The 26,288-nt window shown below is 38.5% G+C and overlaps 2 protein-coding genes across 2 annotated transcripts; one reads left to right on the top strand and one right to left on the bottom strand.

The window, feature by feature from the left end:
- Window positions 1–16,226: 16,226 nt before the first annotated feature.
- LOC136779316 (uncharacterized) lies at window positions 16,227–19,724 on the bottom strand. The gene has a single exon (XM_066736849.1). The coding sequence runs from the start codon at window positions 19,722–19,724 to the stop codon at window positions 16,227–16,229; it is 3,498 nt and encodes a 1,165-aa protein (XP_066592946.1).
- A 2,283-nt stretch (window positions 19,725–22,007) lies between these two features.
- LOC136779315 (uncharacterized) lies at window positions 22,008–24,853 on the top strand. Its single transcript, XM_066736848.1, has 6 exons — window positions 22,008–22,210; window positions 22,288–22,559; window positions 22,851–23,001; window positions 23,410–23,583; window positions 24,394–24,586; window positions 24,701–24,853. Exons 1-6 carry the CDS (start codon window positions 22,008–22,010, stop codon window positions 24,851–24,853), a joined length of 1,146 nt encoding a protein of 381 aa, XP_066592945.1.
- Window positions 24,854–26,288: the final 1,435 nt, after the last annotated feature.

Here is a 26,288-nt window from a genome sequence, read left to right as displayed (position 1 = left end):
GAGGCGCTCGTTTGCTGATGCCGTGAAGGCGTCCAAAAAATGCCGATGAGGCGAGTTGCCGTGAAGGCGCAAAAGATGGCTAGCGGTGCTGGCTGTTGCTGCTACTGCTAGCGGGTTTGGGCTGCGATGGGTCCTTATCAAAGGGCCCATCTAAGTAATTACGCGACACTAATCTTGCCAGCGAGAGAGCTGCTGCGGGCTCTGGCAAACTAGTGGCCAAGCGGGCAAATAGTGTCGCTGTCGCGGCCGCGACGCGCCAGGGCCAGAAGACGCGCAAGCGAGCCGCGGAGAGATAGAGACAGATGAACAGTGTAACGTAGGGGTCAGCCACTTCGCCGAACCGAAGTAGATCGCACGCGTCCGTGTGCAATACCGCTAGTATTGCACATTGCTGACGCCCGGATTTCTTTTCCGGAAATGCGTCAAACCTTGGGCGTTGGCCGTGGATGTAGAAACTTTTTGGTTGTCATGTGTTGAAAGATCATGGCGCTACTGACGACACATGACCTATTAAGTCCCCTATATATATGCGAGTTCCGCGACCCTCAAGTTGTGTCTTATTCTGTGCAAGCTTAGCCGCTGCCGCGTCATCCGCGTTCCAAGGTCGTAACTCTAGTGTTCGTTCCACGGGAGCAGAGTACTCCACCTTATTCTAATAAACCTCTTGCCCAGTCGCCATGTACTGGTAGTTAAGTCTAGTAATATTAAATCCGAACTAAGTCGTGTAGTAATCATCGCGAGTTTGTATCTTTCAGTCGTGCCTAACACGTACCGTTCTGAAAGATAACAACAACTGCCACGAACTGATCATAGAAAATTAATGCGAGTAACCCACAACTATAAGATAGTCTAGTCTCTCTAATAGTTGTGACAAATAGTTAATAAGCCTGCTAATGCTGTAGCAGCATAATTAGTGTTTACTGTGAGTACAATTGTAATACTTGAAAATTCATAGTTTTGTGTCAAATCTGCTGTTCCAACGTATGTTTATACATACTATCATTCACCCCGAATCTTGCCAATTCATTACATTCTTACCGTTCGGAGTGTAATATTTTAGTTCATTGCACTGTGAGTCGAAAAGCTCAATCGGCGTTTCTACTGACCCAGACTTTAGTGTCAAGTCAGCCGAAACTCGACCGATAGGCGGCCACGACTCCCCAGTACGTAACAACAGCTAGATGCTGACAGTCTAGCTGTCACTCTGAACGCAAGAGAGAAAAGGAGATATAGCGAAAAAATGCGGAATCTATTTCTCAACATTTTCCGCTCCCCCTGATCTCGAACAAATATAATAGACAAAATTCTAAAAGAATTGAGTGAGTTTCAAGAGCGTGATAGTGGATGGGCGTTGGAAAAAATTCTGAATTTAATTATAAATATAAATTATTATAACCCGCTGCACATAGGTTGTGCAGTCGAGCTTCCAGAATCTATTAAGAATAAACAGGCTGTGATAAACATACACAGAAATGATAATACATGTTTTGCATGGGCTGTAACGGCTGCACTCTATCCGGCAAAACCGAATACTCATCCACAACGAAAATCATCATATCCTCATTTTACAACTGATTTTGACGTTAGAAGTATAACGTTTCCGACTACATTAAAACAGATTCCGAAATTTGAGGAAGATAATGATGTCTCTATTAATATTTTCACTATGGTGGAAGAGACTGAGACGAATGAGAATACAATCATAGCACCTCTACAATTAATAAAATGCAAGAGGACCAGACACGCTAATCTTCTTCTTCTCGAGCATCAAGGAGCAGCAGCACATTTTATGTGCATCAGGAACCTTTCCAGACTGCTAAATGGACAGATTACTAGGGGAAAACGCTCTCATCTTATTTGTGATCGGTATGTTTTACTGTATATATATATATATAATTACTGCTTCTAGATTCTAATATTACTTTCTTCCTCCTATAGTTGCTTACACTATTTCCACAATGATGAGAAACCAAAATCGCATGAACGTGATTGTGCGCATCTCAATAAAAACATCAGAATTGTGCTACCTGACAAGGACCGTTGGGTTTCCTTTAATAACATGAAGAACAGTGAGAGGGTGCCATTTGTCATATACGCTGACATTGAATGCTTGCTTGAAAAAGTTGAGCAAACGGATGACGATATTGGTATTTATCAAAAACACATACCTTTTAGTATAGGTTATTATTTTAAAAGCGTTCGTGATTCATCGCTCTCAACTTACAAATGATATCGTGGACTCGAGTGTATAGAATGGTTTGTGCGAGATCTCAATAAAATTGCTAGCATAGCGAGCGAAAAACTAAAGACTGTACTGCCTATGAGAACGCTAAGTATTAGTGAAAATTCAAGGCATTATACTGAGCCCAACTGTCATATATGTAAAAAGCCGTTTCTTCCAGATCAAATACGTGTTCGCGATCATGATCATTTAACTGGTAAATATAGGGGACGTGCTCATAATAATTGTAATTTAAACTTTAACGATTCACATGTAATACCAGTAATTTTTCATAATTTATCAGGTTATGATGCACATTTTATTTTCGGTACAATCGCTAACTTGTATGAAGATTCAGTACACTTGTTACCTGTACATAAGGAGAAGTATATTTCATTCACTAAATTCATCCGTAAATATAATATACAACTAAGGTTTATCGATTCTTTCAAATTTATGGCATCTAGTTTAGACAAATTGAGTTCATATTTAACGAGATCACAGTTAAAAAAATTAAAGTCAGAATTCTCATATTTAAACATAGAACAATTTAACCTTCTGACAAGGAAAGTTATTTATCCTTACGATTACATTGATAGTCTGAACCGTCTGGAAGAAACTGCTTTACCTCCACGCGAGATATTCTATAATAGATTATCCGATAGTGATATTGGTGAGGGTGCGTATAATCACGCTAAGGAGGTATGGACCAAATTTCAAATACGAACACTTGGGGAGTATAGCGATCTCTATTTGAAAACTGATGTACTATTGTTGGCTGACGTTTTCGAAAATTTTCGTGATAGCTGCATGCAAACTTATAATTTGGATCCTGCTCATTATTATACACTCCCAGGCTTCACTTGGGATGCAATGCTCAAACATACAGGAATAAGATTAGAACTTTTTACTGACGTAGAAATGCTGCTTTTCGTAGAACGAGGCATACGTGGTGGTTTAAGCCAATGCTCGCACCGCTATGAAAAGGCTAACAATCGGTACATGCAAAACTACAATCCCGAGGAACCTTCTAAGTATTTAATGTACTACGATGTAAATAATTTGTATGGGTGGGCAATGTCTCAACCGCTACCTACTCACGGATTTCGCTGGATTGAAAATGTTAATAATTTGGATATCTCTAATATACCGATAGATTCACCCGAGGGTTATATTTTAGAGGTTGACTTAGAGTATCCAAGCATGCTTCACGATAAACATTCCGACCTTCCATTTTGTCCCGTACGTGATGCACCACCGGGTACACGTCAGAAGAAGCTACTTGCAACTTTAGAAAATAAGAAGCGCTATGTTATACACTATCGTGCTTTACAGCAATGTATGCGTAATGGTGTTGTCTTAAATACATTCATCGCGTTTTAGGATTTCAGCAGTCCACCTGGTTACGTAAATATATCGATCTGAACACTAGTTTGCGTGCAGCATCTAAAAATGAGTTTGAGAAAAATCTTTTCAAATTAATGAACAATGCGGTGTTCGGTAAGACTATGGAGAATGTTAGAAATAGAGTTGATGTGAGACTCATGAGTAGGTGGGAGGGAAGATATGGTGCTGAAGCAATGATTGCTAAGCCTAATTTTCACAGTCGCACTATATTCAGTGAGAATTTGGTCACGATTGAATTATCAAAATTAGCAGCTAAATTCGATAAGCCTATATACGTAGGTATGAGCATTCTTGATATTTCGAAAACATGTTTGTATGATTTTCATTATGATTATATGCTTCCTACGTTCGGTAGCAAATGTAAAGCGTTATATACCGATACGGATAGTCTAATATACAGCATTGAGTGTAATGATATTTACACTATTATGAGGGAGAATCTTGCTAGATTCGATACAAGCGATTATTCTCCCAACAATCAGTACAATTTACCTCTAGTAAATAAAAAAGTCCCTGGGCTGATGAAAGATGAGAATAATGGGCAGATAATGACAGAGTTTATTGGACTGAGATCAAAAATGTACACATTTAAAGTACAAAATAAAATTATCAAAAAAGCTAAAGGTATTAAGACTTACGTTGTTGCTAGAAACATAACCTTCGAGGACTATAAGGACTGTTTAACAAATTTTACTGTACAAGTCCGCAATCAAAATTTAATTCGCTCAAAATTGCATAATGTTTATTCGATTACGCAACGGAAAGTAGCTCTCAGCCCATACGATGATAAGCGTTATATCGTGCACGGAACTGTATCGACTCTACCATGGGGTCATTATAGAATAAATTAATTATATTTAAATTGAATAATTTTATTAATAAATATTGTTTTTACAAAATATTATCTTTATTTATCCATGAATTATGTTTATTATCGAATCCTAACCACTTCACAAAGACCTTATCACCCTTCTTACGTAATACATTCTCCACTAGATATACATTAGGATTAGCAGTTTTTAAAAGTTCATATTCGTAGAATCCTCCGTATATATCAGTACCACTAGAGTCCCTAAGTAAATATGTAACAGGATTTGTTTTCTGCACTTTTATAATTTCAAATATTTCAGTTGTCCAATTTGGTGTGTATCCCTTTGCGAATACATTCTTGTATTTACTGATTCGTACAAAATCACCTACTTTGAACTTGGCACGACCAACAATCTTTATATTATTGTATACTGTAGTCAGGAGCATATTAGCATGATCTGGCGTCACATCAACTTGTCGCATTCCTATAGTACGATGTTTTCTTGCGTTGTAGTCTTCAACTAGTCGCTGCAGTATGCCTCGCCACTTATAATTTCCATTCAACGTAAATCGTTTCCACATTTCAGTCTTCAGCGTGCGATTCCAGCGCTCAACTATCGTAGCTTTCAATACGCTGTATGTTGAGTAATGATTTATTCTACGTTTTTTTATAAGCGATTTGAAATCACTATTATAAAACTCCTTGCCATCATCTGTCTGCAAATTTTTGGGACATCTCCCACTATTCAGAATCTTCGTAAATGCGTCTGTCACTTCCTTGCCAGTTTTGGTTTTTAGTGCTACTGCCCATCCAAATTTCGACAATGCATCAATAACTGTGAGAATATAGTGGTAACCTCCGTCAGTATAATTCTTCATATCAACCAGATCTGCTTGCCAGAGGTCATCGAAGCCTCGTATTATAACTCTTCTACGTGGAAAATTCCGTCTTGCAGGTACATGCAGTTCTTCGACCAATTTTTTCTTTTCTTCATTATCCATAACTCTTCAGGAATGTGTTGGGTTTACAAGGGTACATCGAGCACTGATGGTAGTAAAAGTTTCTTTTTCCTAATAAAACTCTTTGTCGAATTATTTCAAGAAGAATTCTCCTTAGCATGATTCTCCCCATGAAAAATAGCACTTTTTTTTTTTTAATTCCGCATTATCTTCATTATATGTTTCTTTGATTCAGCATCCTCTTTAGTCTGATTCTCCATGAAAATTGATGCATATTTCTTTAAATCTGCATTATCTTCAGCATGTTTCTGCATGAAATTACTCAATTTCACTTGAAAATCATTCAGCCTTAACTCGGTTTCATCCAGTCTTAACGCAATACTTCGTAAAATATCACTGTTTTCTTGCATTTCATTTTTAAGGTTCTCACGTACAGCATTCATATTATCCAGCAGAACACGCATATTCGCAGCACATTTCTCATCAGTAGCATCAAATCCTAAATTTGAAATAATATTCCCCTTAGCATTAAATGCATTCATACGTTTATCAAATATTAATGTTTCATCTTCAGTTTTGCGGAAATATTTTCTCACATTACTGGCAATGGAAATACCTCCAAATTTATTTATCGACATTGTGAAGTAACACAATCAACTGGGAAATTATGGAAAGTGTAATCTCTTTTATAGGATAATACGTTCTTCATGAAGCTCCTCAATTATTGATTGTATCTCATTATGATGATTCGTATGTCCTGCAACAGATGATGCTATCAAAAGTCTCAAACGTTCAACTAATTCGTTCGGATCTTTCCAATGTACATATTTCACTGGTTTATCATTAATACACATAACCGCTCCTTTTTACAAGATTCTTTGGAGGAAATAATGGACTAATTATTTTCTTCCACTTATGACCCTTATTCCCACGAAGCTTTCCCTCGCTACTATAATCTGCTCTGTGTACATTAGTTTGAGAAAGAATATTCTTATATGTTTTTAAATCATCTTCAGTATAATCATGTGGCTCTTTCATGAAGATCAATTTAAATAGACCAATAGTACCCTGATAATACTCATCACCAATAATAATAAAATCTTTACGATTTACTTTAAAAGAACATTTTCCAAGTCTCATTTTGTTATGTCTAGCATCTCGTTCAATTCCAAAATTATCATCAATTAAATCCTTATTTTTACGCAGAAACATCTCTATACATTTACGTCCAATTGGTGCATATTCTGACAAAGAACTATTTAAATCTAAGGATCTTTGCAATGGTGATGATGGAGTTTCTGCTTGCATTGGTGATGGTATAGCTAAATAATTTACATCCTTTTCCACTTTCACTCCCTCCTCCTCCTCATCACCATCCTCTTCCAGAGAAAGGTATAATGTTTCATTAGGTCGTGAATTTCCTTGCTCATCATCATCATCATCAGATGAAGGGGTTGGAATTTTAATTCTAGAGTTGTCTGCGAAATATTTACGTTGTGGAGTCGATGAGAAATAAGTTCTTTTACGTTCCGATGGAATAATCAAAGAATTATCGCTTACAGTAGTCTTCTGTAGCGGTTCATGTTTATACTCATATTTCGGGGACACGAAGGTCATCTCATTATGTTCAGTGAGCTTCTTCAATGGCTCAACAATTGGTTTAAAAGTTTCATTTAAATTGGATTCCATCATTTCTCTTCCTGATTTGAGTGCACGATATTTTTCACGATTTACTTTACTTTTCGCGGCAATCTTCTTTAGCAGCATCTTTTCTTCCATTTTCCTGCTTTCCATGTTTTCCACGTTCAATCCACGTTCAATCTACGTTTCCACGTTCAATTCACGTTCAATTTAGATTCAGTCCACGTTTTTATTTCCACGTTTATACTAGGTTTATTCCATGCTCATTTGATGTGTGTGTTTTGATGGACACTTAGCTCTAAACTGAACAATCTTAAGCAAACGGTATACTATTTAATCTTAGCATACTCATCGAAACCTTTCCGATATCTACCATTTTGAATTGTACTATCCTTGTCGATCACTAGAAATCCATAATCATGGTGCCAGCACTTTGAACACAATTCATTGAATTTTTCAAATGACATATCCAGTTTACATGATCGTTATAAATATGTTTTAAATTAGTACCATCTTGCTTAAAGATTATGAGAAGATTTGCATTATCACGAATCATGTGTTTAGGAATTTTGGCATAAGTCTGGCAGAGGTAGAAGCAGTCAATATTTGAATGTCTACCCATGGAGAAGTAGTCTCTGATATTATCCTGCTTATCGTTAGCAACATCATCAAATATGAAAATAGAATTGGGTAACGCTTCAGTTACCTTTACAACGTCGCTATTGTTTGCAAATTTAAAATATCCAATACCTTTTAGTCCTTTTAATAACCGTTCAAGGTATTGATACTTGGGTTGTTGAAGCGACTTTGAGTATACATAAATATTTTCAAATCTCACACCGTTAGGACTTTCTACGAGACTAAGCAGTACGTTTGTTTTACCGCAATTCGAGGGTCCGCAAATTATACTACGAATTGTAGATGGAAGTAGGGATTCATGACGTTTACTCCTTCCTCCACAACCCCCACCGACAATAAAACGATCGGCGTTGGAGACACGAATGTGCAGTGGTTGGTTTACGAAATCCATAACTGTAAAACTCTATGATCATGCAAGCTATTTTTAGGCTCGAAGCAGATTATCTCATCAGTTCTCATTATGTCGTTGTTAATGTTAGATGTGCTACGTTTGGAGGATTTAACTATTGAGCAGCTTGAATACATTCCAAAAATTTTACTATTGAAGCGCTTCCCAAACAGTATTCGACTTGTTTGGTGTAAATTACCTGAGCACATTCGTGCAGATCCTGAAGTGCAACAATATCGTGCCTGTACGGAACATTATAATTTACCTAATCAAGATCATTTTGATGGAATACCGCCTTCAATAAAAAATTGCTGGATGTGCCAACGAACCCGTTAGGAAAGCATGACATGATGAGATATGGTTGTGGGTCTTTTTTCAATAAGCTGCTAAATAAACTACCCTTCGAGCTGCATGTACCTGGTTACAATTATTTCGGTCCAGGTACTCGCCTTCATGAACGGTTAGCGCGTGGTGATCGAGGAATAAACCCTCTGGATGATGCTTGCCGTGAGCATGATATCGGATATTCAGTATATAAGGACCTGCCCTCGCGTCATCATGCTGATAAAGTACTTGCACGCCGTGCACGACAACGTATCATAGCTAGTGACTCATCCGTAGGTGAACGAGCGACAGCGACTGCTGTCTGGGCATCAATGAATGCAAAACGGAAACTCGGCTTAGGACTGCGAGTGTCTAGAAAAAGTACGAAGAAAAGAAAAATTCGTGTACCGAAAAAACGAGGTGGTTTATTGAGGAAAAAGTCACTTACTAAAACAAAACGGGGGGGTTTATTACCATTGCTTCCGCTGCTGAGTGCGGTTGGCGCATTAGCTGACGGTGCAGCAGGTATAGCAAAGGCTGTAAACGACACCAAAGCAGCCAAAAAACAATTGGAAGAAATGCATCGACACAATCGCTTAATGGAAGCGAGACGGGGACAAGGTTTATACCTCGCACCATACAGTCTAATAGGAGAGGGAGTGAAAAGGAAAAGGAAAAGAAAATAAATGGACTTCCTAAATCTGGACCTACTAGTAATATGCAATTATCAAACGACTGCCGTAAAATACCGCATTTTCGGGGAGTCTTTATGCGTACATCTCTACCTCAAAATGCGAAACGCAATGAGTACTCAATTGTGAATCTTGATGACGAACAAGGTCCTGGAACACATTGGGTCGCTTACGTTAAACGTAATAAGCACGTTAAGTATTTCGATTCCTTCGGAAATTTGAAACCTCCAATTGAACTTGTGGAATATTTTGGACCTTCTGCTATAATCTACTACAATCACGACCAATATCAATCGTATTATTCAAGCATATGCGGTCAGTTGTTTGTCAAGTTTCTACGTGAACAATGTCTTTAACAGTTACACTCTCTGGCCGTGACTCGGTATTGGGGTCAGATTTTTTCCCCCCGATCGATCTTCGAGATAAACATTATGAACTCGGTCTCGTAGACTTTCAGAGCTTCAATTCAATCTCTAATGTTGATGAGACAAACAATATATTTTACGTTGATGATCAGGAGCTAACTATACCTATAGGTTGTTATGAGCTCAATGCTATAAAAGGCTTTTTACGTGCTCAGATGTTCGAAGGTGATGAAGAAGAAGTAATTGTTCTACGTGCTAATAATAATACATTAAAAAGTGAAATAAAGTGTAAATATCAGATTGATTTTACACAACCTAACAATATAGGCTCTTTGTTGGGTTTTTCATCAGATCGTGTTATTCCACCGAACACACTAGCTGAATCAGACGAGCCCGTAAACATTATAAGAGTAAATATTCTACGAATTGAATGCAACATTACAGCTGGTGCGTACACAAACGGTAGACCTCGACATGTTATACATGAATTTTTTCCGAGTGTTCCGCCAGGTTATAAAATCGCAGAAACACCGAAGAACGTCATTTACTTGCCAGTCATTGCGAAAGTAATTGACCGTCTCACCTTGCGTATTCTCGATCAGGAAGATCGTATAGTAAATTTCGGAGGTGAAGAAATCACAATTCGTTTACATATTAGAAAATGTTGATTTACAAGAATACTTATAAATCACCGATACTCGATGAGCCTATCAGTCCAACTGCTGCAGCAGGACAGAATACATTGAGTGAAGGTAACGCTGGAGGACAAAATACATTGAGCGAAGGTAACGTTGGCGCATCATTAACAAGAAGAAATATCACCTTTCTACAATCACTGGGTTTCAACGTTAGAAATAAAAATGGATCCATTAGATGTAACCGCTCAACCGGTGTTCGACAATCGCATCACTAAAATGGAAATGCATGCATACAATCCTTATGCAAATGCCTCATTGGGAAATAGTGATGAAATTCGAATTCCTATACAACAGCAAGATTTAATTCTTCTACCCTGTGAAAGTTATCTCTACATTGAGGGAAAGATAATCGTTGGAACCCGTGCTCCAGATGCAACAGCCCAAGATGTCGTAGGACTTGACTGTAATTCCATGGCATTCTTGTTTGATGAAATTCGTTATGAATTGAATGGTATTGAGATTGATCGCTGTAAGAATGTGGGTATTACTAGCTCCATGAAGAATCTCATCTCCTTAACTGCTGAGGAAAGTGCAAGTCTACGTCATTCAGGATGGTTTCTAACAGATCACAGGTCTACGAATCATTTCAACTTTTGTGTACCATTGCAAATGCTGTTGGGTTTTTGTGAAGACTACAGAAGAGTTATAATAAATGCACGTCATGAACTCGTTCTTATTCGAGCACGTGATGATATAAATTCACTACATTCTTCGAGAAAAATCATCAACTCCAAAATTGATTTGCAAAAAGTGCAGTGGAGGATTCCTCATGTATCACTGAATGATTATACAAAACTTAAATTTCTACGTTTGATTGAGCAAAACAAAAGTCTAACCATGGCTTTTCGTTCCTGGGAACTCTACGAATATCCACTTCTACCTGAAACACAGAGGCATACATGGGCCGTAAAAGCTGCAACACAATTGGAGAAACCTCGATATGTTATACTAGCATTTAGACAAAATAAGAAGAGTACGCAGCATATGGAGATGCTTAGATTCATTAACAGTTCTGTTCGTGATGTTAAAGTCTATCAGAATTCAGAATTTTATCCATATGACCGAATTGATAGTGATAGCGAAAAAAACCGTTATTCTGTACTATATGATATGTATGTTAAATTTATCCATTCATATTATGCAGGAGAAAAACAGTCGAAACCAATGCTTAATTACAAAAACTTTGTGGAATACGGTCCTCTCTTCGTCATCGATTGTTCGCATCAAAATGAATCTATAAAGTCAGGCTCTGTTGACGTTAAAATTGAGATTGATTGTACTAGAAATATTCCAAGTAATACTACTGCGTTTTGTTTAATTATACATGATAAAATCGTTGAATATAACCCGCTTACTAGTATTGTTAGAAATGTAACTTAATAGACTAGATTTATATGTATCTTACTAATGTAGTGAGGGATAAAGAAAAAATAAATAAATAAGATATAATAAACATTTATTGATGTCATTCCTTAAAAACATTCCTTACAAACATTTCCAAAATTTATCTTATGATTATCATTGGGTAACTTTAAATTCTAAATTATTGTATCGTCCTCCAACATATAAGATTTTTAATGTATTCGCTCATGCAGCATTTTGAAGTTCTTTGATTAGTTCCGGCAACTCCAGTAATTTCATCATCCTTGAGGGTAGGAAGAACCATTCGTCTGAAGCCAGCTTCGCTATTAATTTCTCTCCACATTTGGTCTTAATTTTCACTAATTCAGTGATTTGATACTCCTTATTCTCTTCAAAAGTATTCAGCTTTACGAAAGTCTTAGGTTCGTAAGTTACACTTGCAAGTGCATTGATCTTGGTTAAATCCATTTTTCTGTGAAAAAACATAGAAATTGAGAAAAGAAAAACATTGAAATAGAATAGCAAGAAAAGAGACTAATAATAAAAGAATAATTCTTACCACCCAAAAGAGTTTCTGTGGTACAGCAAGGAAAATATTCGGAATATAGCTTTGCACTGGATCTTTCACCTCCTTGAAGCTTCTAATGAAAACTGACTGACTGAAATTTCCCGATTGCTAACAACAAGGGTTTTAAAAATGGTGGAAGGGATGAGATGCATTCATGGAAGGGGATGAGATGCATTCTTATTGGAAGTTAATATTTGAGTGGTTGGGTATTCTTGCCCGCCTACGAAATTTGCGTCAAACAAGTCGTAACACGTTACAAGGGGTTTCTCCTGAATTCTTTTAATTGCATAATCATGTTGTAGACTTTTCTAAAGTGAACTGGGGAAAATTTGCGTCAAACAGGTCATGACACGTTACCAGTGGTTTCTCCAGAATTCTTTTAATTGCATAAACGTGTTGCAGACTTTTCTTAAGTGAAACGGTAAAATTTACGAGCACATTCCTCTCGATAGCTAGGCATATAAAAAATTGAGAGAATATGGAAAAATCGAGGATTTAAAAGTTCATAAATCAAGTAACAATTCATGACATGACATGATCTCAGGCGTCAGGTACTCGAGCATATTCGTTCTAGAAGATATCAGCACACTCAGCAATCAGTTCTCCAATCGCTAGAATGGTGCCAATACAGCTTCTTAATGTCTAGGTAAAAGTTATGTTTTGCTTTACCCTTCAAAAAAAATGAAGTGCACTGACAACTCTTTCCCTTTCTAATACCTAGCCTGCTTGTTAGATGGATCGTATGATATGCTTACCTGAAAAGCTAAAAATGGCTAAAAGATAAGTCAGGGAAGGCTATAAAAATTCTTAAAACTGTTTTTTTATTCAATAACTAAAGTTTTACTATCAGTTACTCATCCAGTCTCTATGTCTCATCCTCCTCCTCCTCCTTTTTCATCCACATCCTCCTCTTGAAGGCTAGCTTCTCTATAGCCGTATCCCGTGGTACCGCGAATGTATAATTTTAGTCAAACATCTTTTTATAACTTTAACTAATTCGCTCGTAGAAAGGTAAATTATTTCTTGAATGAAAGTCTAGAGAGAGGGTCCATAGAAGGAGAGAATAGTGGGAGGGTCTAGGATTGGTTCTGAATGGTCAAATAGTACCCTCTAAGGACATAATATAAGTGTAGTTTATCTGTGTAGCAGAGTCGGAAATAGTTAGGCTACGTAAGGTAACTAACCATCGACTTCGAAGGATGAAAAATCCTACCCTCAACCTGGGCCCCGTAGGATAACTTAGGTCCCCGTAAGATAACTAACCAACGGTACCATAGGGTGAAAAATACCCCCTCCCTAACCAAACCCGGTCCCACTATAAGACCTTCCAACTGTGACATAGGGTGAAAAATACCCCCTACCTAACCAAACTCGGTCCCAGTATAAGACCTTCCAACTGTGACATAGGGTGAAAAATACCCCCACCCTCCCTAACCAAACTCGATCCCACTATAAGACCCTTTCCTTCCTCATCCCCACCACTACCATACTAAGAGAGTCTTATCCCCAACCATCCCCCTTCCACACCACAAAACAGCTTCCCCCACTCCCTGTAATCGGAACCGCATAGCTCCTCTACTCTCATCATCATCAGATGAAGGGGGTGGAATTTTAATTCTAGAGTTGTATTCGAAATCTTTACATTTTGGAGTCGATGAGAGATAAGTCCTTTTACGTTTCGATGGAATAATAAAAAGATTATCGCTTACAATAGTCTTCTGTAGCGGTTCCTGTTTATATTCATATTTCGGGGACACGAAGGTCATCTCATTATGTTCAGTGAGCTTCTTCAATGGCTCAACAATTGGTTTAAAAGTTTCATTTAAATTCGTTTCCATCATTTCTCTTCCTGATTTGAGTGCACGATATTTTTCACGAATTACTTTACTTTTCGCGGCACTCTTCTTAAGCAGCATCTTTTCTTCCATTTTCCTGCTTTCCATGTTTTCCACGTTCAAACTGTATTCAATCAACGTTCAATCTACGTTTCCACGTTCAATCCACGTTCAATCTTATTTCCACGTTTATACTAGGTTTATTCCACGTTTATTTGATGTGTGTGTTTTGATGGACACTTAGCTCTAAACTGAACAATCTTAAGCAAACGGTATACTATTTAATCTTAGCATACTCATCGAAATCTTTCCGATATCTACCATCCCACAAAAAACAGACTTCGCCTGTAAAAAAAAGACGGCAAGTACATAAGCCATCTCGCATAAATAATATAGTAAAATTATCCAATAAAAAAAAGTAGTGAAATCCAAATATTAGGCAAGTATATTTTATTACCTTAGCAAAAGTTAAATTTTCGAAAAAAAAGGAACAAAAAAGTTACTAGCGAGGTCCGAAATGTCTATGCATAGTGAGAAATTGAATCGTCTGTGGTTCGGCTAACTTCACTCTGTATTTTAACATGAAATTTGCTATATTACGCTATAGCTGAATCTCACACAGGATTCAATTTCCCACTGTACATAGACATTTCGGACCTTCCAAGTAACTTTTTCGTTCCTTTTTTTTCGAAAATTTAACTTTTGCTAAGGTAATAAAATATACTTGCCTAATATTTGGATTTAACTACTTTTTTTAATTGAATAATTTTACTATATTATTTATGCGAGATGGATTATGTATTTGCCGTCTTTTTTTTTACAGGCGAAGTCTGTTTTTTGTGGGATCTCATAATGTTTTTTTCATAATTTGTTTGAAAGTTGATTGGGTGATATCCGCAAGGAGGTCTAGGAAGGAAGGCTCCAGGGTGACAAAAACAACGCCCAGGAAATCTGGTAAAATCAGTTTATTTGATTTGAAAAAAAAAATACAAAAGAATGAAAAGTGCTCCAAAGGAGGCTGAGCCGCAAATTGATAATCCACCCAAAGTTACAAATACGAAATCCCAACCCTGTGGTCCCCAGGTCCCCGGACAGGATTCCCCGTACCTGAGACTCCCAGGCAACGAAGATAGAGAGAAAGGAAGACGATTTCTTGGAGCCCAAGAAATCGACGATGGAGCAGAAATGCGTACTAAGAGACTTAGTGGCGTCGCAGGAAGGGAGGAATGGCTAAGCTGCTAATCATACAAAAGTTTGACAGAGTCTAGAGCCTAGACTGACTGAAACGAGCTGTGCTTATCACGGAACTCTTGGGTATTGATATGTACAATAGACCCAAATAATAACAGCGAGAGAGAATTCTACGCCGTAGGCCACCTATCGGCCTCTGTTGGAGGTAGGATCAAGAGAGACAGAGTGTGAGCGGGAGCGAGACGGCCTGAGAGTCCCAGACCGCTCGTACCTACACTCCGATCTCCAACAAATCCTCCCCCGCATTGACGTTCCTGCGTCAATTCAGATGAATCTCGCAGATGTTGGAAATAAACTAAACTTTTGTTCTAAAATTTGGAATGGTGAAACACCGTAAATAAAGACCATGGTGGAAAAGAAAAAGAAAAAAAAGAAACCTTTGAGCGAAGCTCCGAATGTCCACCAATGGTCGCAGACTAACTCATTTCTTAATGATAAGTTTGGCAGTTTTCAGCTCTAACGCTGGAGTCCAACGCAAGAGCAATTTTCCTTGAGGATCCCAAGACTTCCACTGCCGATATTTCAAGACCGCATGCAATGGTATACGGTGTGTGATCCCGAACGCCAAGACGGTAACGTATTTTGCTGTACGCTCCAGCTCCTTTGAGGGTAGAATCATACAGGATTCCATTCTCCCAACTGCTCGCGTATAAAACAGCTAAATCAATTGCTGGTGCTGGTGTACGAGAAGGTCCCGCTATGGGTTCCATGACCACGTCAGCTGATTCTGGTTCAGGTGGACAAGGCGGATCCAAAATGACCTGCATCCTGGAGTCTTCTTCTTCCTTCGTCGACACAAGCAAATCCGGAAGTTCAAGCAGAGAATCAACACAAGGAGCATCGTCCGAAAGACTCAAGTCACTGAAGGAAAAGTCCAGTACATCGGACGCGTTGGCTTCTTCGCCCCAAACTTCACTTAAGAACATTTCGACGTTGCCGACTAAATTAGGCACCTTGTCACTAGCCATGATTAAGGAGTACTGATTTAATAAGTAAAGCGTCAAGGTGATGAGATGTACGAGTCGGCAGATCAGAAGCCGTTGTGATTTTTGTCAATATTTGTATTTATGCCGGGATCCTACACAGCTGGGTTAGGCTGCGTTGAATCTGTTTATTCGCTGTTTGAACCCCAGCTACTCTTGCTACTGAGTTTGAACCGATTATTAAACGAATAATTCGGCCTAAGTTCCATTTGCAAGGTGGAGCGTTTGGAGTCTTAATTATAACGATGTCACCTTCACGAAAATCGTTATTTTTGATTTGCCATTTTGGACGAGATTGTAATGATTGCAGATATTCGCCCGACCATTTTTGCCAAAAAAGCTCGGTAATCCGAGTGATTTTCTGCCATCGATTTAGAATAGATTCCTTTAAATCTAGAACGGACATTTCGGGTGGAGCGAGTAAAGAGCGACCAACCAAGAAATGCCCTGGCGTTAGACATTCTAAACTTTCAATGTCATCGCGTAAGCGAGAAAGAGGTCTGGAGTTTAGACAGGCTTCAATACGACAAATTAGTGTGGTCATTTCCTCGAACGTAGGAAGAAAAGTCCCAAGAACACGCTTTAGATGATGTTTTACGCTTCGTACCCCTCTCTCCCACAGTCCACCCCAATGAGGAGTGGCCACGGGAATAAATTTCCATTCTATTTCGCGTATAGGTTCAAAATCTATAGATTGCACATGTTTCAGAGAGCCTTGCAATGCAAGTTTCAATTCCTTATTTGCTCCTTGAAAATTTAACCCGTTATCAGAGTAAATCACCGCGGGTTTACCACAACGTGAAGTAAAACGAGCTATAGCTGCCAAAAATGCAACCGTATCATATTTGGAGACAAGCTCAAGATGGATGGCACGAGTAGCCATACATACAAAAACAGCTATATAACACTTAACTGATTTCGAGTTTCGGCCTTGATGCAGTTTTACAAGGAAGGGCCCGGCGTAATCAATGCCAGTATGTTCAAACGGATGGCTACGGTTTACTCGAGCAGTAGGCAAAGATCCCATGAATTGTGTTCCTAGCTTGGCAAGCTGACGAACGCAAGTGACACACCTATGTATTATGCTTTTCGCAGCGTTTCGTGCATTGATCACCCAATACTTTTGCCGCAATACTGTTAACGTAAGCTGTAGGCCACCGTGCAAGGTCGTGATATGTATATGTCGAATGAGCAGCTCGGTTAAATAATTAGTTGGCAAAATAATGGGATGCTTTTGGTTTTCTGACAAAAATGAGTGTTGCAGACGCCCACCTACTCGTAGAATTCCTTGCGCATCTAAAAATGGGGCAAGAGAAAGTAATCGAGAACTTGACGGAACTGACTTTTTGCCTTGCAACGTCAATATATCGTTTAAGAAAGCAGCAGCTTGAATTATTTTCACAACACGCAGTGTTGCAGTGCGTAGCTCGGGAGCTGACAAGTGAGCGTGTTGACAAACATTTTTTCTACGCGCTCGATCTATAAATCTTAACACGTAGCTAACAACACGGATTAGTTTTGTCCACGACGAATAGTTATGAAGAAATGACGGTAAATCGCGTGTGACATGATTTGTATATATCGAGGTCTTTATTTCCTCGTTGGTTCCAAACATTAAAGGAGAATTTTCCGATGACGTTTCCCGAATTATAGAGGGTCCTTCCCACCAAAGCGTACAATGTATTAATTGGCTTGGATTAATCCCTCGCGAATTGAGATCTGCAGGATTGGACTTAGTATTGACATAAGACCAATGAGCCTCTGGTAGACTTGACTGTATATATTCGACTCGGTTGGCTACAAAAACTTTCCATTTTGACGAATGTTGTGCAATCCAAGCCAGCACGATTTGTGAATCAGAAAAACAAAAAATGTCATGCACTGAACGTTTAAGTGATGACTTGATATGAATCATTAGTATAGTCAAATAAGCAGCGGCGACTAGTTCAAGACGAGCAATGCTAATTGCTTTAAGAGGGGCCACTTTGGCTTTTGCCATTACGAGGCTGACTGAGGTTTGACTATCACTATTGGTGAATTTGGCATACACCACAGCACTATAGGATACATTTGAAGCATCACAGAATCCATAGAGTTCTAATTTATCTGCTGCACTAAGTTGATCATTCCAGCGCGGGATATTGATTTTTGTTAATTCGCACATTTGCGAGTAATAAGACATCCATTTAGATTGGATAGGCTCGGGAACCTCGTCATCCCTATTAAGTTTGAGCAACCATGTGGATTGCATTATTTGCTTTAACACAATGGTGAACGGTGAGATCCAGCCTAAAGGATCGTAAATCTTCGCGTTTTCCGAGAGTAACATGCGCTTTGTTAACTTAGTGATGGAAGAAGGCGAGATTATAAACTGAAATGAATCAGAGCTGGTATTCCAAGATATGCCCAGCACTTTGCTAGTTTCGTTAAAATTTTCGCTATTAAAATTAAGTTTAGCGTTACTAGAATCATTAGGAATTTCTTGGAGAGCTGTGCTTGCTGAATTGAAGGCCCATTTACTGAGCTCAAATTTACCGTTATCCAACAACGGAACTAATTGAGATTGGATATCGCGTAAATCTGCAAGGTTGTTAGCTCCAAAAAGAATGTCATCGACATAGATTGATTGAAGTAAGATGGACTTCGCGTCTGGGAAGTCATCACCATGTTGATTTGCGAGTTCCTGCACTACCCGTGAAGCTAAAAACGGTGCAGGTCCGGTACCGTATGTGACCGTGTTCAATTGATATGCTTGAGTATTACCAGAATCATCTTTCCAAATTATAGATTGGAATTTTCTGTCTTCCGGACGAATTAGAATTTGGCGGAACATTTTAACAATATCTGTTATACCAACAAAACGAAAATCACGCCAATTCATAAGAATGGCTGTTATATCTTTTTGTAGTTTTGGCCCTACTATGAGTACGTCGTTGAGTGATAGACCACTCTTAGTTTTAGCGGACGCGTTAAATACGACACGTATTTTCTGCTTTCCATTTTCGAGCTTAAATACTGCGTGATGAGGCAGGTAAACCAAGGAGTCTGTGTCAATCGCGTTTGTTGTGACCTTCTCCATATGTCCTAGCTGCTCGTATTCTCTAATGAATTTAGCATAGCTTTCGGACTGCTCAGGAAATTGGTTAATACGACAGAGAACTCGCTTTAAAGCTGATTCGGCGATGCTGCGAGAGGCTCCCAGTGCCGATTTGGAGAACTCTGTCTTGAAAGGCAATGCAACCTGATAGCGGCCTGATGGTAATTGAGTAACGTTACTCGCGAAAATGTCCTCGCATAATTGATCTTCAGGGGTCAAACTATAGGTGCTAGGAACTTCTTCAATCTCCCAAAAATCTCGAAGTGTTTTATCGAAGTCACAACAATGAAGAACGTTTACTGTTGCAGTATGCATGTGCGACGCAAGTGTACCATACACAACCCAGCCAAATAACGAATTTTGTGCTATCAGTGCACGGTTCGATGAATGAATTATTTGATTCAGTAAAAGCTGAGGGCAATAATCTGCACCAATTAAAATATCAATTGGATTTTTAACAGAAGCATATTCGTCAGTAGACATACTATGCCGATTCTAGCCCCCCCCCCACTCCTGTCCACTCGGCTGAGCCTGGTTGCGAGGTAGTGGGGGAGCCAAGAAGTGCTAAGCGGTGGTGGTGGGGGAAATCGGAGGCTCCACGTGAGCTCGCAGCAGGTAGAGGCGAGAGGGTTGCGAGGGTGCGGGAGGATACTTGCGGCATTTTTACGTCACACCCCCACTCCTCTGACTTTAGGCCCCAGTTGGTAAAAGCAGTTTCCTAGATGGTAAAACAGATTCCCCCTGCGTTGATTTTTTCGCTCGCATAACCTTGAATCTTTGCAGCATATTACTGACCCCGCTGAGCCCCCTTTACCCTAAATGTAGCTGAGTGTGTTGCTTTTTTTCCATAGCTCAGCAATTTTTAAACTAATATATAATAGCATGTGCAAATATTTGATTTATTCATTGAGTGCTCGGGGTGCAACTTACTGTCCAGTACTCTCTCTCTCTCTCTCTCGAGTAAATAAATCGGTTGAGGGAGCAGGGACAACAGTTTAACACAATTTGTCCAAAAAATCCTGAAGATTGAAACGATGGCTCCAACATTTGTGGATTTTCAAGGTTTTCGATTGAAAGATAAATCATTCATAGTGAAGGAATTTGCAGTCTTACGCGATGGAAAAGTGTTTCACATTTTATTTTCACCACCGTTTCCATATACATGGTTAAATGAGGCGGAGATAAAGCAATCAAAGTAAGTATAATTGATTTTCCAAATATATATCTTTTTAAGTGATAAGTTTCTTGTTTTTCATTCGATCTAGCTGGTTATATTATAATCATCACGGTTTAAATTGGATGGATGGTTATTCGCCTTACTATAGATACAAAGAGGTTATAAGGAAATATGTGAGTTCAAATGAGGATGAAGAGATTTTCGTGAAGGGACTCGAAAAGAAGAATTGGCTTAGTAATATCTGCGATTTTGTTATAAGCGATATCGATGAATATGAGTGGGGTGATTTTAGACTGAAAGATAGTAATAGCAATACACACCTACCTACATGTCTAAACCATAATATTATGTGTGCGTTGAGGAATGTTTATTATATGAAATTTATGTATGAGAAAAAGAAGGAATAAATAAATCAGCTTGAAAATTCAATTTGCATTATTGTTCTGATTCACGGCACGTGTTTAAAATAAAGAATCAGCATATTGGATATCTGATACCTGATTTTTTTCCATTTTCAAACGATTTTAACATTCACACATACACATAAATAGATGACTAAGTATATCAAATTTCATCTTCATACGAATTATAAAAAGATTCATCGCGGGTGAAAAGTTTCATTATAGTTTCACCCAGCGATTTATTGTTGGACACGAAGCAACTTATCAGAGATCTTCCAGTGATCATACATTTACAAAATGTATACCGAACTTCGAAAAAAGTTTAGCTCAATTAGAACAGAGGATGAATACTCTACATGGGTTCGCGAATGTCGTGATTATATTCAGGAATTAAGAAACATTGATCGAAATGCTTCAGTAGGTACGCGACAGAAACACTTTGCCGAGATCGCGAGCATTAAATGCCTCCTCCTCCGATCGGCAAAGGATAAGAGTTTCATTAAATTTGGTTCTGGCTCCAATGCAGCGGAAGGACTCATTTGGGAGGAGCTTGAATCAGCGTTTAATAGCCGAATATGCAGTGGTATGGTGATAAACTCAAATTATATAGAACCACGTGATTTTCTGTTAAATGCACAAGAAATTGTACATACCCGTGTAAATAAAGTATTCTGTAGTGTAAATTGTGTTAAAATAAACTGTGTGTTAAATGGACAATTTATTAGTAAGGATATTAGTGATGATAAGAACATTAGTACAAAAAATTATGTTTTATATAAAACTGATAATTTTAGCGATTGGTATAGGCAAAATATTGTAGAGACAATATTGAATGACTTGAGCGAGTTTCAAGAACGCGATAGTGGATGGGCTTTGGAAACAATATTGAACTTGATAGTCAATATAAATCATTATAATCCACTGCGTGCTGGATGTGGAGTCAAATTACCACCCAGTATAATACATAAAAGAGCTGTGATAAACATTGATAATGAGGATAGTGCATGTTTTGCATGGGCTGTGACGGTAGCGCTTTTTCCTGCATAACCACCCGCCAAAACCTACCGTACATCCTCCTATCCGCATTATCGGTCTGTTTTAGACGTTGGAAGCTTAACCTTTCCAACCACTCTGAAACAGATCCCGAAATTTGAATCGGATAATAACATTTCAGTCAATGTGTTCACAATGGAGGAGGAGGAAAATGAAAGCAAAACTGAAATAAACATCACACCTCTTCAGCTAACGAAGAAGAAGCGATCGAGACATGTTAATCTCCTTCTTATCACAGATGACCAAGGAAATGCACACTTTCTATGTATACGAAATCTTTCTAGATTAATAAGCAACCAGACAAATAAAAGGGGACATACTATTCATATTTGTGAACGGTTTGTAATGGATGTACAAATATATGTATACATAAATATTATATTCATACTAAAATCATATTCATTTTTTTGTTTAGCTGTCTACACTATTTTCATACGGCAGATAAACTTCAGGTTCATGAGAGGGATTGTGTGCAGCTTAATGACAATATCCGTGTCATACTGCCAAAGAATGCAGAAGACTGTTGGGTATCTTTTAAGAACCAGAAGAACAGTGAAAGAGTGCCGTTTGTCGTCTATGCAGACTTTGAATGTTTACTAGAGAAAATTGACAATAGTAGTAATAGTAGTAAAAATAGTTACGATTATCAGAAACATGTACCTTTTAGTGTAGGGTATTATTTAAAAAGTGCTCGCAATGCGTCACTCTCATGTTATAATTCACATCGAGGTGCTAATTGCATCGAATGGTTCGTATGCGAGCTCGAGAGCATTGCACGCATCGTCAGCGAAAAATTGAAGACTGTAATACCGATGAATACTCTTAGTGATGTTGAAATTTCGCGGCACTACAGTGAACCTAATTGTCACATTTGTGAAAAACCGTTTCTTCCAAATCAAGTGCGTATTCGCGATCATGATCACCTAACTGGTAGATATAGAGGACCGGCTCATAATAATTGCAACTTAAACTTTAAAGACTCGCATGTTATTCCCGTAATATTCCATAATTTATCCGGCTATGATTCACATTTTATTTTTGAGGCGATCGTGAATACGCTTGAGGGATCGGTAAATTTGCTGCCTGTAAATAAGGAAAAATACACTTCATTTAGTAAATATCTGCGAAAGTATAATATACAGCTAAGATTCATCGATTCGTTCAAATTTATGGCATCCAGTTTGGATAAATTGAGTTCATATCTGAATAGATCTCAGCTGAAAAATTTAGAGTCACAATTTTTGGAATTAAGTATTGAACAGTTCAGCCTGCTTACGAGAAAAGGTATTTTTCCTTACGATTATGTGGATAACATTACTCGCTTGGAAGAAACGGTTTTACCTGCACGAGAGTTGTTCTACAATAGACTGTCCGATAGCGATATCACGGAAGAAGCATATAATCATGCCAAAGAGGTATGGACCAAATTCTCTGTGACAACACTCGGGGAGTACAGCGATCTTTATTTAAAGACCGATGTCCTATTCTTGGCCGATGTTTTCGAGAGTTTTCGCGATAGCTGCATGAAAAATTATAGTTTAGATCCTGCTCACTATTATACGCTTCCAGGCTTCACTTGGGACGCGATGCTCAAGCATACGGGAATCCGTCTGGAACTCTTCACCGATGTGGACATGTTGCTTTTTATTGAACGCGGTATACGCGGTGGTTTGAGCCAGTGCTCCCACCGCTATGAGAGGGCCAACAATCGGTACATGCGAAACTACGATCCGGCGGAACCGTCGAAATACTTGATGTATTACAACGTTAATAATCTATATGGATGGGCAATGTGTCAACCGTTGCCAACCCACGGTTTCCAATGGATCGATGACGCTGCCAATCTCGACATCCTTAATGTGTCCGAGGATTCGTCCGAAGGCTATATTTTGGAGGTGAACTTGGAATATCCACGCGAGCTTCACGACAAACACTCTGATCTACCATTCTGCCCGGTGCGTGAGAAGCCGCCAGGTTCACACCAGGAGAAACTGCTCGCAACCGTCGACGATAAGACGCGTTATGTGATACACTACCGTGCTCTACAGCAGTGTATACGTAACGGTATCGTCTTAAAACGCATTTATCGCGGTTTAAAGTTCCGGCAGTCCACCTGGCTGAAGGCGTATATCGAATTAAATACAGGCTTGCGGACAGCCTCGAAAAACGATTTCGAGAAGAATCTCTTCAAGCTAATGAACAATGCAGTATTTGGTAAGACTATGGAAAATGTTAGGAATAGAGTTGACGTGAGGCTCGTAACCAAGTGGGAGGGAAGATACGGGGCGGAAGCGTTGATTTCCAAACCGAATTTTCACAGTCGTGCGATATTTAAAGAGAATTTGGTCGCTATTCAATTGTCGAAATTATCCGCGAAGTTTGATAAGCCCGTGTACGTAGGCATGAGCATTTTAGATATTTCAAAGACCTGTCTGTATGAATTCCATTACGATTATATGCTTCCTACATTCGGCAGTAAATGTAAAGCGATGTATACCGACACGGACAGTCTAGTGTACAGTATCGAGTGTGACGATGTTTACTCGGTCATGAAACGTGATCTGGTCAAATTCGACACCAGCGATTACCCTCCTGATAATCGGTACGGCTTACCTCGAGTCAATAAAAAAGTGCCTGGGTTAATGAAGGATGATAACAATGGAAAGATCATGACCGAGTTCGTTGGACTGAGAGCGAAAATGTATACCTTTAAGGTGCAGGACTGTACGAAAATTACCAAAAAGGCTAAGGGGGTCAAAGGTTATGTTATCGATAGAAACATAACTTTTGACGACTACAAGGATTGTTTGGATAATTTCACCGTACAGTCCCGTAACCAAAATTTAATTCGTTCGAAATTGCACAAGGTGTTTTCCACTACTCAGCGAAAAATTGCTCTCAGTCCGTATGACGATAAACGTCACATAACACCCGGTTCTGTAGCGACTCTACCTTGGGGACATTATAGGTTAAAAGAGTAGATTTTAATAGCTGTATTTATTGTATTATATTATATTACATAAATTATTATTATTATTATTACAAAACATTATTCTTATTTATCCACGAATTATGCGTTTTATCCATTCCTAACCATTTTACAAATACCTTATTCCCTTTCTTACGCAATATCTTCTCTACCAAGTATACATCAGGATTAGCTGTTTTTAAAAGTTCATATTCATAAAATCCACCATGTATGTCTGTACCACGAGAATCTCTAAGTAGATACGTGGCAGGATTTGTCCTTTGCACTTTTGTAATTTGAAATATTTCAGTAGTCCAGTTCGGTGTGTAACCTTTAGCAAACGCATTTTTGTATTTACTGATTCGCACGAAATCACCAGCCTTGAACTTGGTACGTCCAACGATCTTAATGTTGCTATATACAGTAGCAAGCAAATGCTCAGCATGCTCATGTTTCACGTCAACGGGTCGCATTCCTATAGTACGATGTCTTCGCGCGTTATAATCATCTACCAGCTGTTGCAGTATATTTCGCCATTTGTAATTACCGTCCAGTGTAAAACGTTTCCACATTTCGGTTTTTAAGGTTCGATTCCAACGCTCGACTATTGACGCTTTTAACGTGCTGTACGTGGAGTAATGATTTATTCCACGTTTTTTCATGAGCAGTTGAAACTCGTTGTTGTAAAATTCTTTACCATTATCAGTTTGCAAATTTTTGGGACATCTTCCACTCTTTAAAATTTTTCCCATAGCTGTGGTCACTTCCTTACCACTTTTTGTCTTAAGCGCTACTGCCCAACCATACTTCGATAAGGTATCAATCACTGTCAGAATATAGTGATGACCAGTATCAACATAATAACGCATATCAACAAGGTCAGCCTGCCAGAGATCATCGAAACCACGTATTATGACTTTTCGTCGTGGAAAATTTCTTCTCGCAGGGACATGTAACTCTTGCACCAGTTGTTTCTTTTCTTCACTCACGATTTTCCCTGATTCGCTTTTTACAACCTTTCCCCCATGCACATATAATTTCTGTTTCTTTTTTTCACTCATGATTCTTTTTCTTTCGAAAGCAATCGATTATCATGAGTATAAAATGTATGATGCATCCTAAACATTCACTTTTTGGATCCATCATTAATCTTGCTGTTTATTTGCAAAAGTTTTGCCTCAATCTCCTGTATTTTTTTATTTATTCTTTCTTCAATTTTCTCCTCCAATTTAGCTAAACTGTGTTGCAAGAACTTTATATTCACAGCACATGTATTATTATCAGAATCAATAGTTAAATTTACTATTTTTTTATTATTCAAATCCAGTGCTCTTTTAGTCACATTTAATGTACCAATATTAAATTCTTTCCTTACGTTAAAACCACTACCAAATTTGTTAATTGACATATTGACGTGTGGTACGCAACTGAAGAAAATGTTTATAAAC

This window comes from Prorops nasuta, unplaced genomic scaffold, assembly GCF_024137725.1.
Source record: "Prorops nasuta isolate Cenicafe-Biocafe unplaced genomic scaffold, Cenicafe_Pnas_1.2 PNAS00016, whole genome shotgun sequence".
Lineage (NCBI taxonomy): Eukaryota > Metazoa > Arthropoda > Insecta > Hymenoptera > Bethylidae > Prorops > Prorops nasuta.
This window is presented reverse-complemented; position numbering and strand designations above follow the sequence as displayed.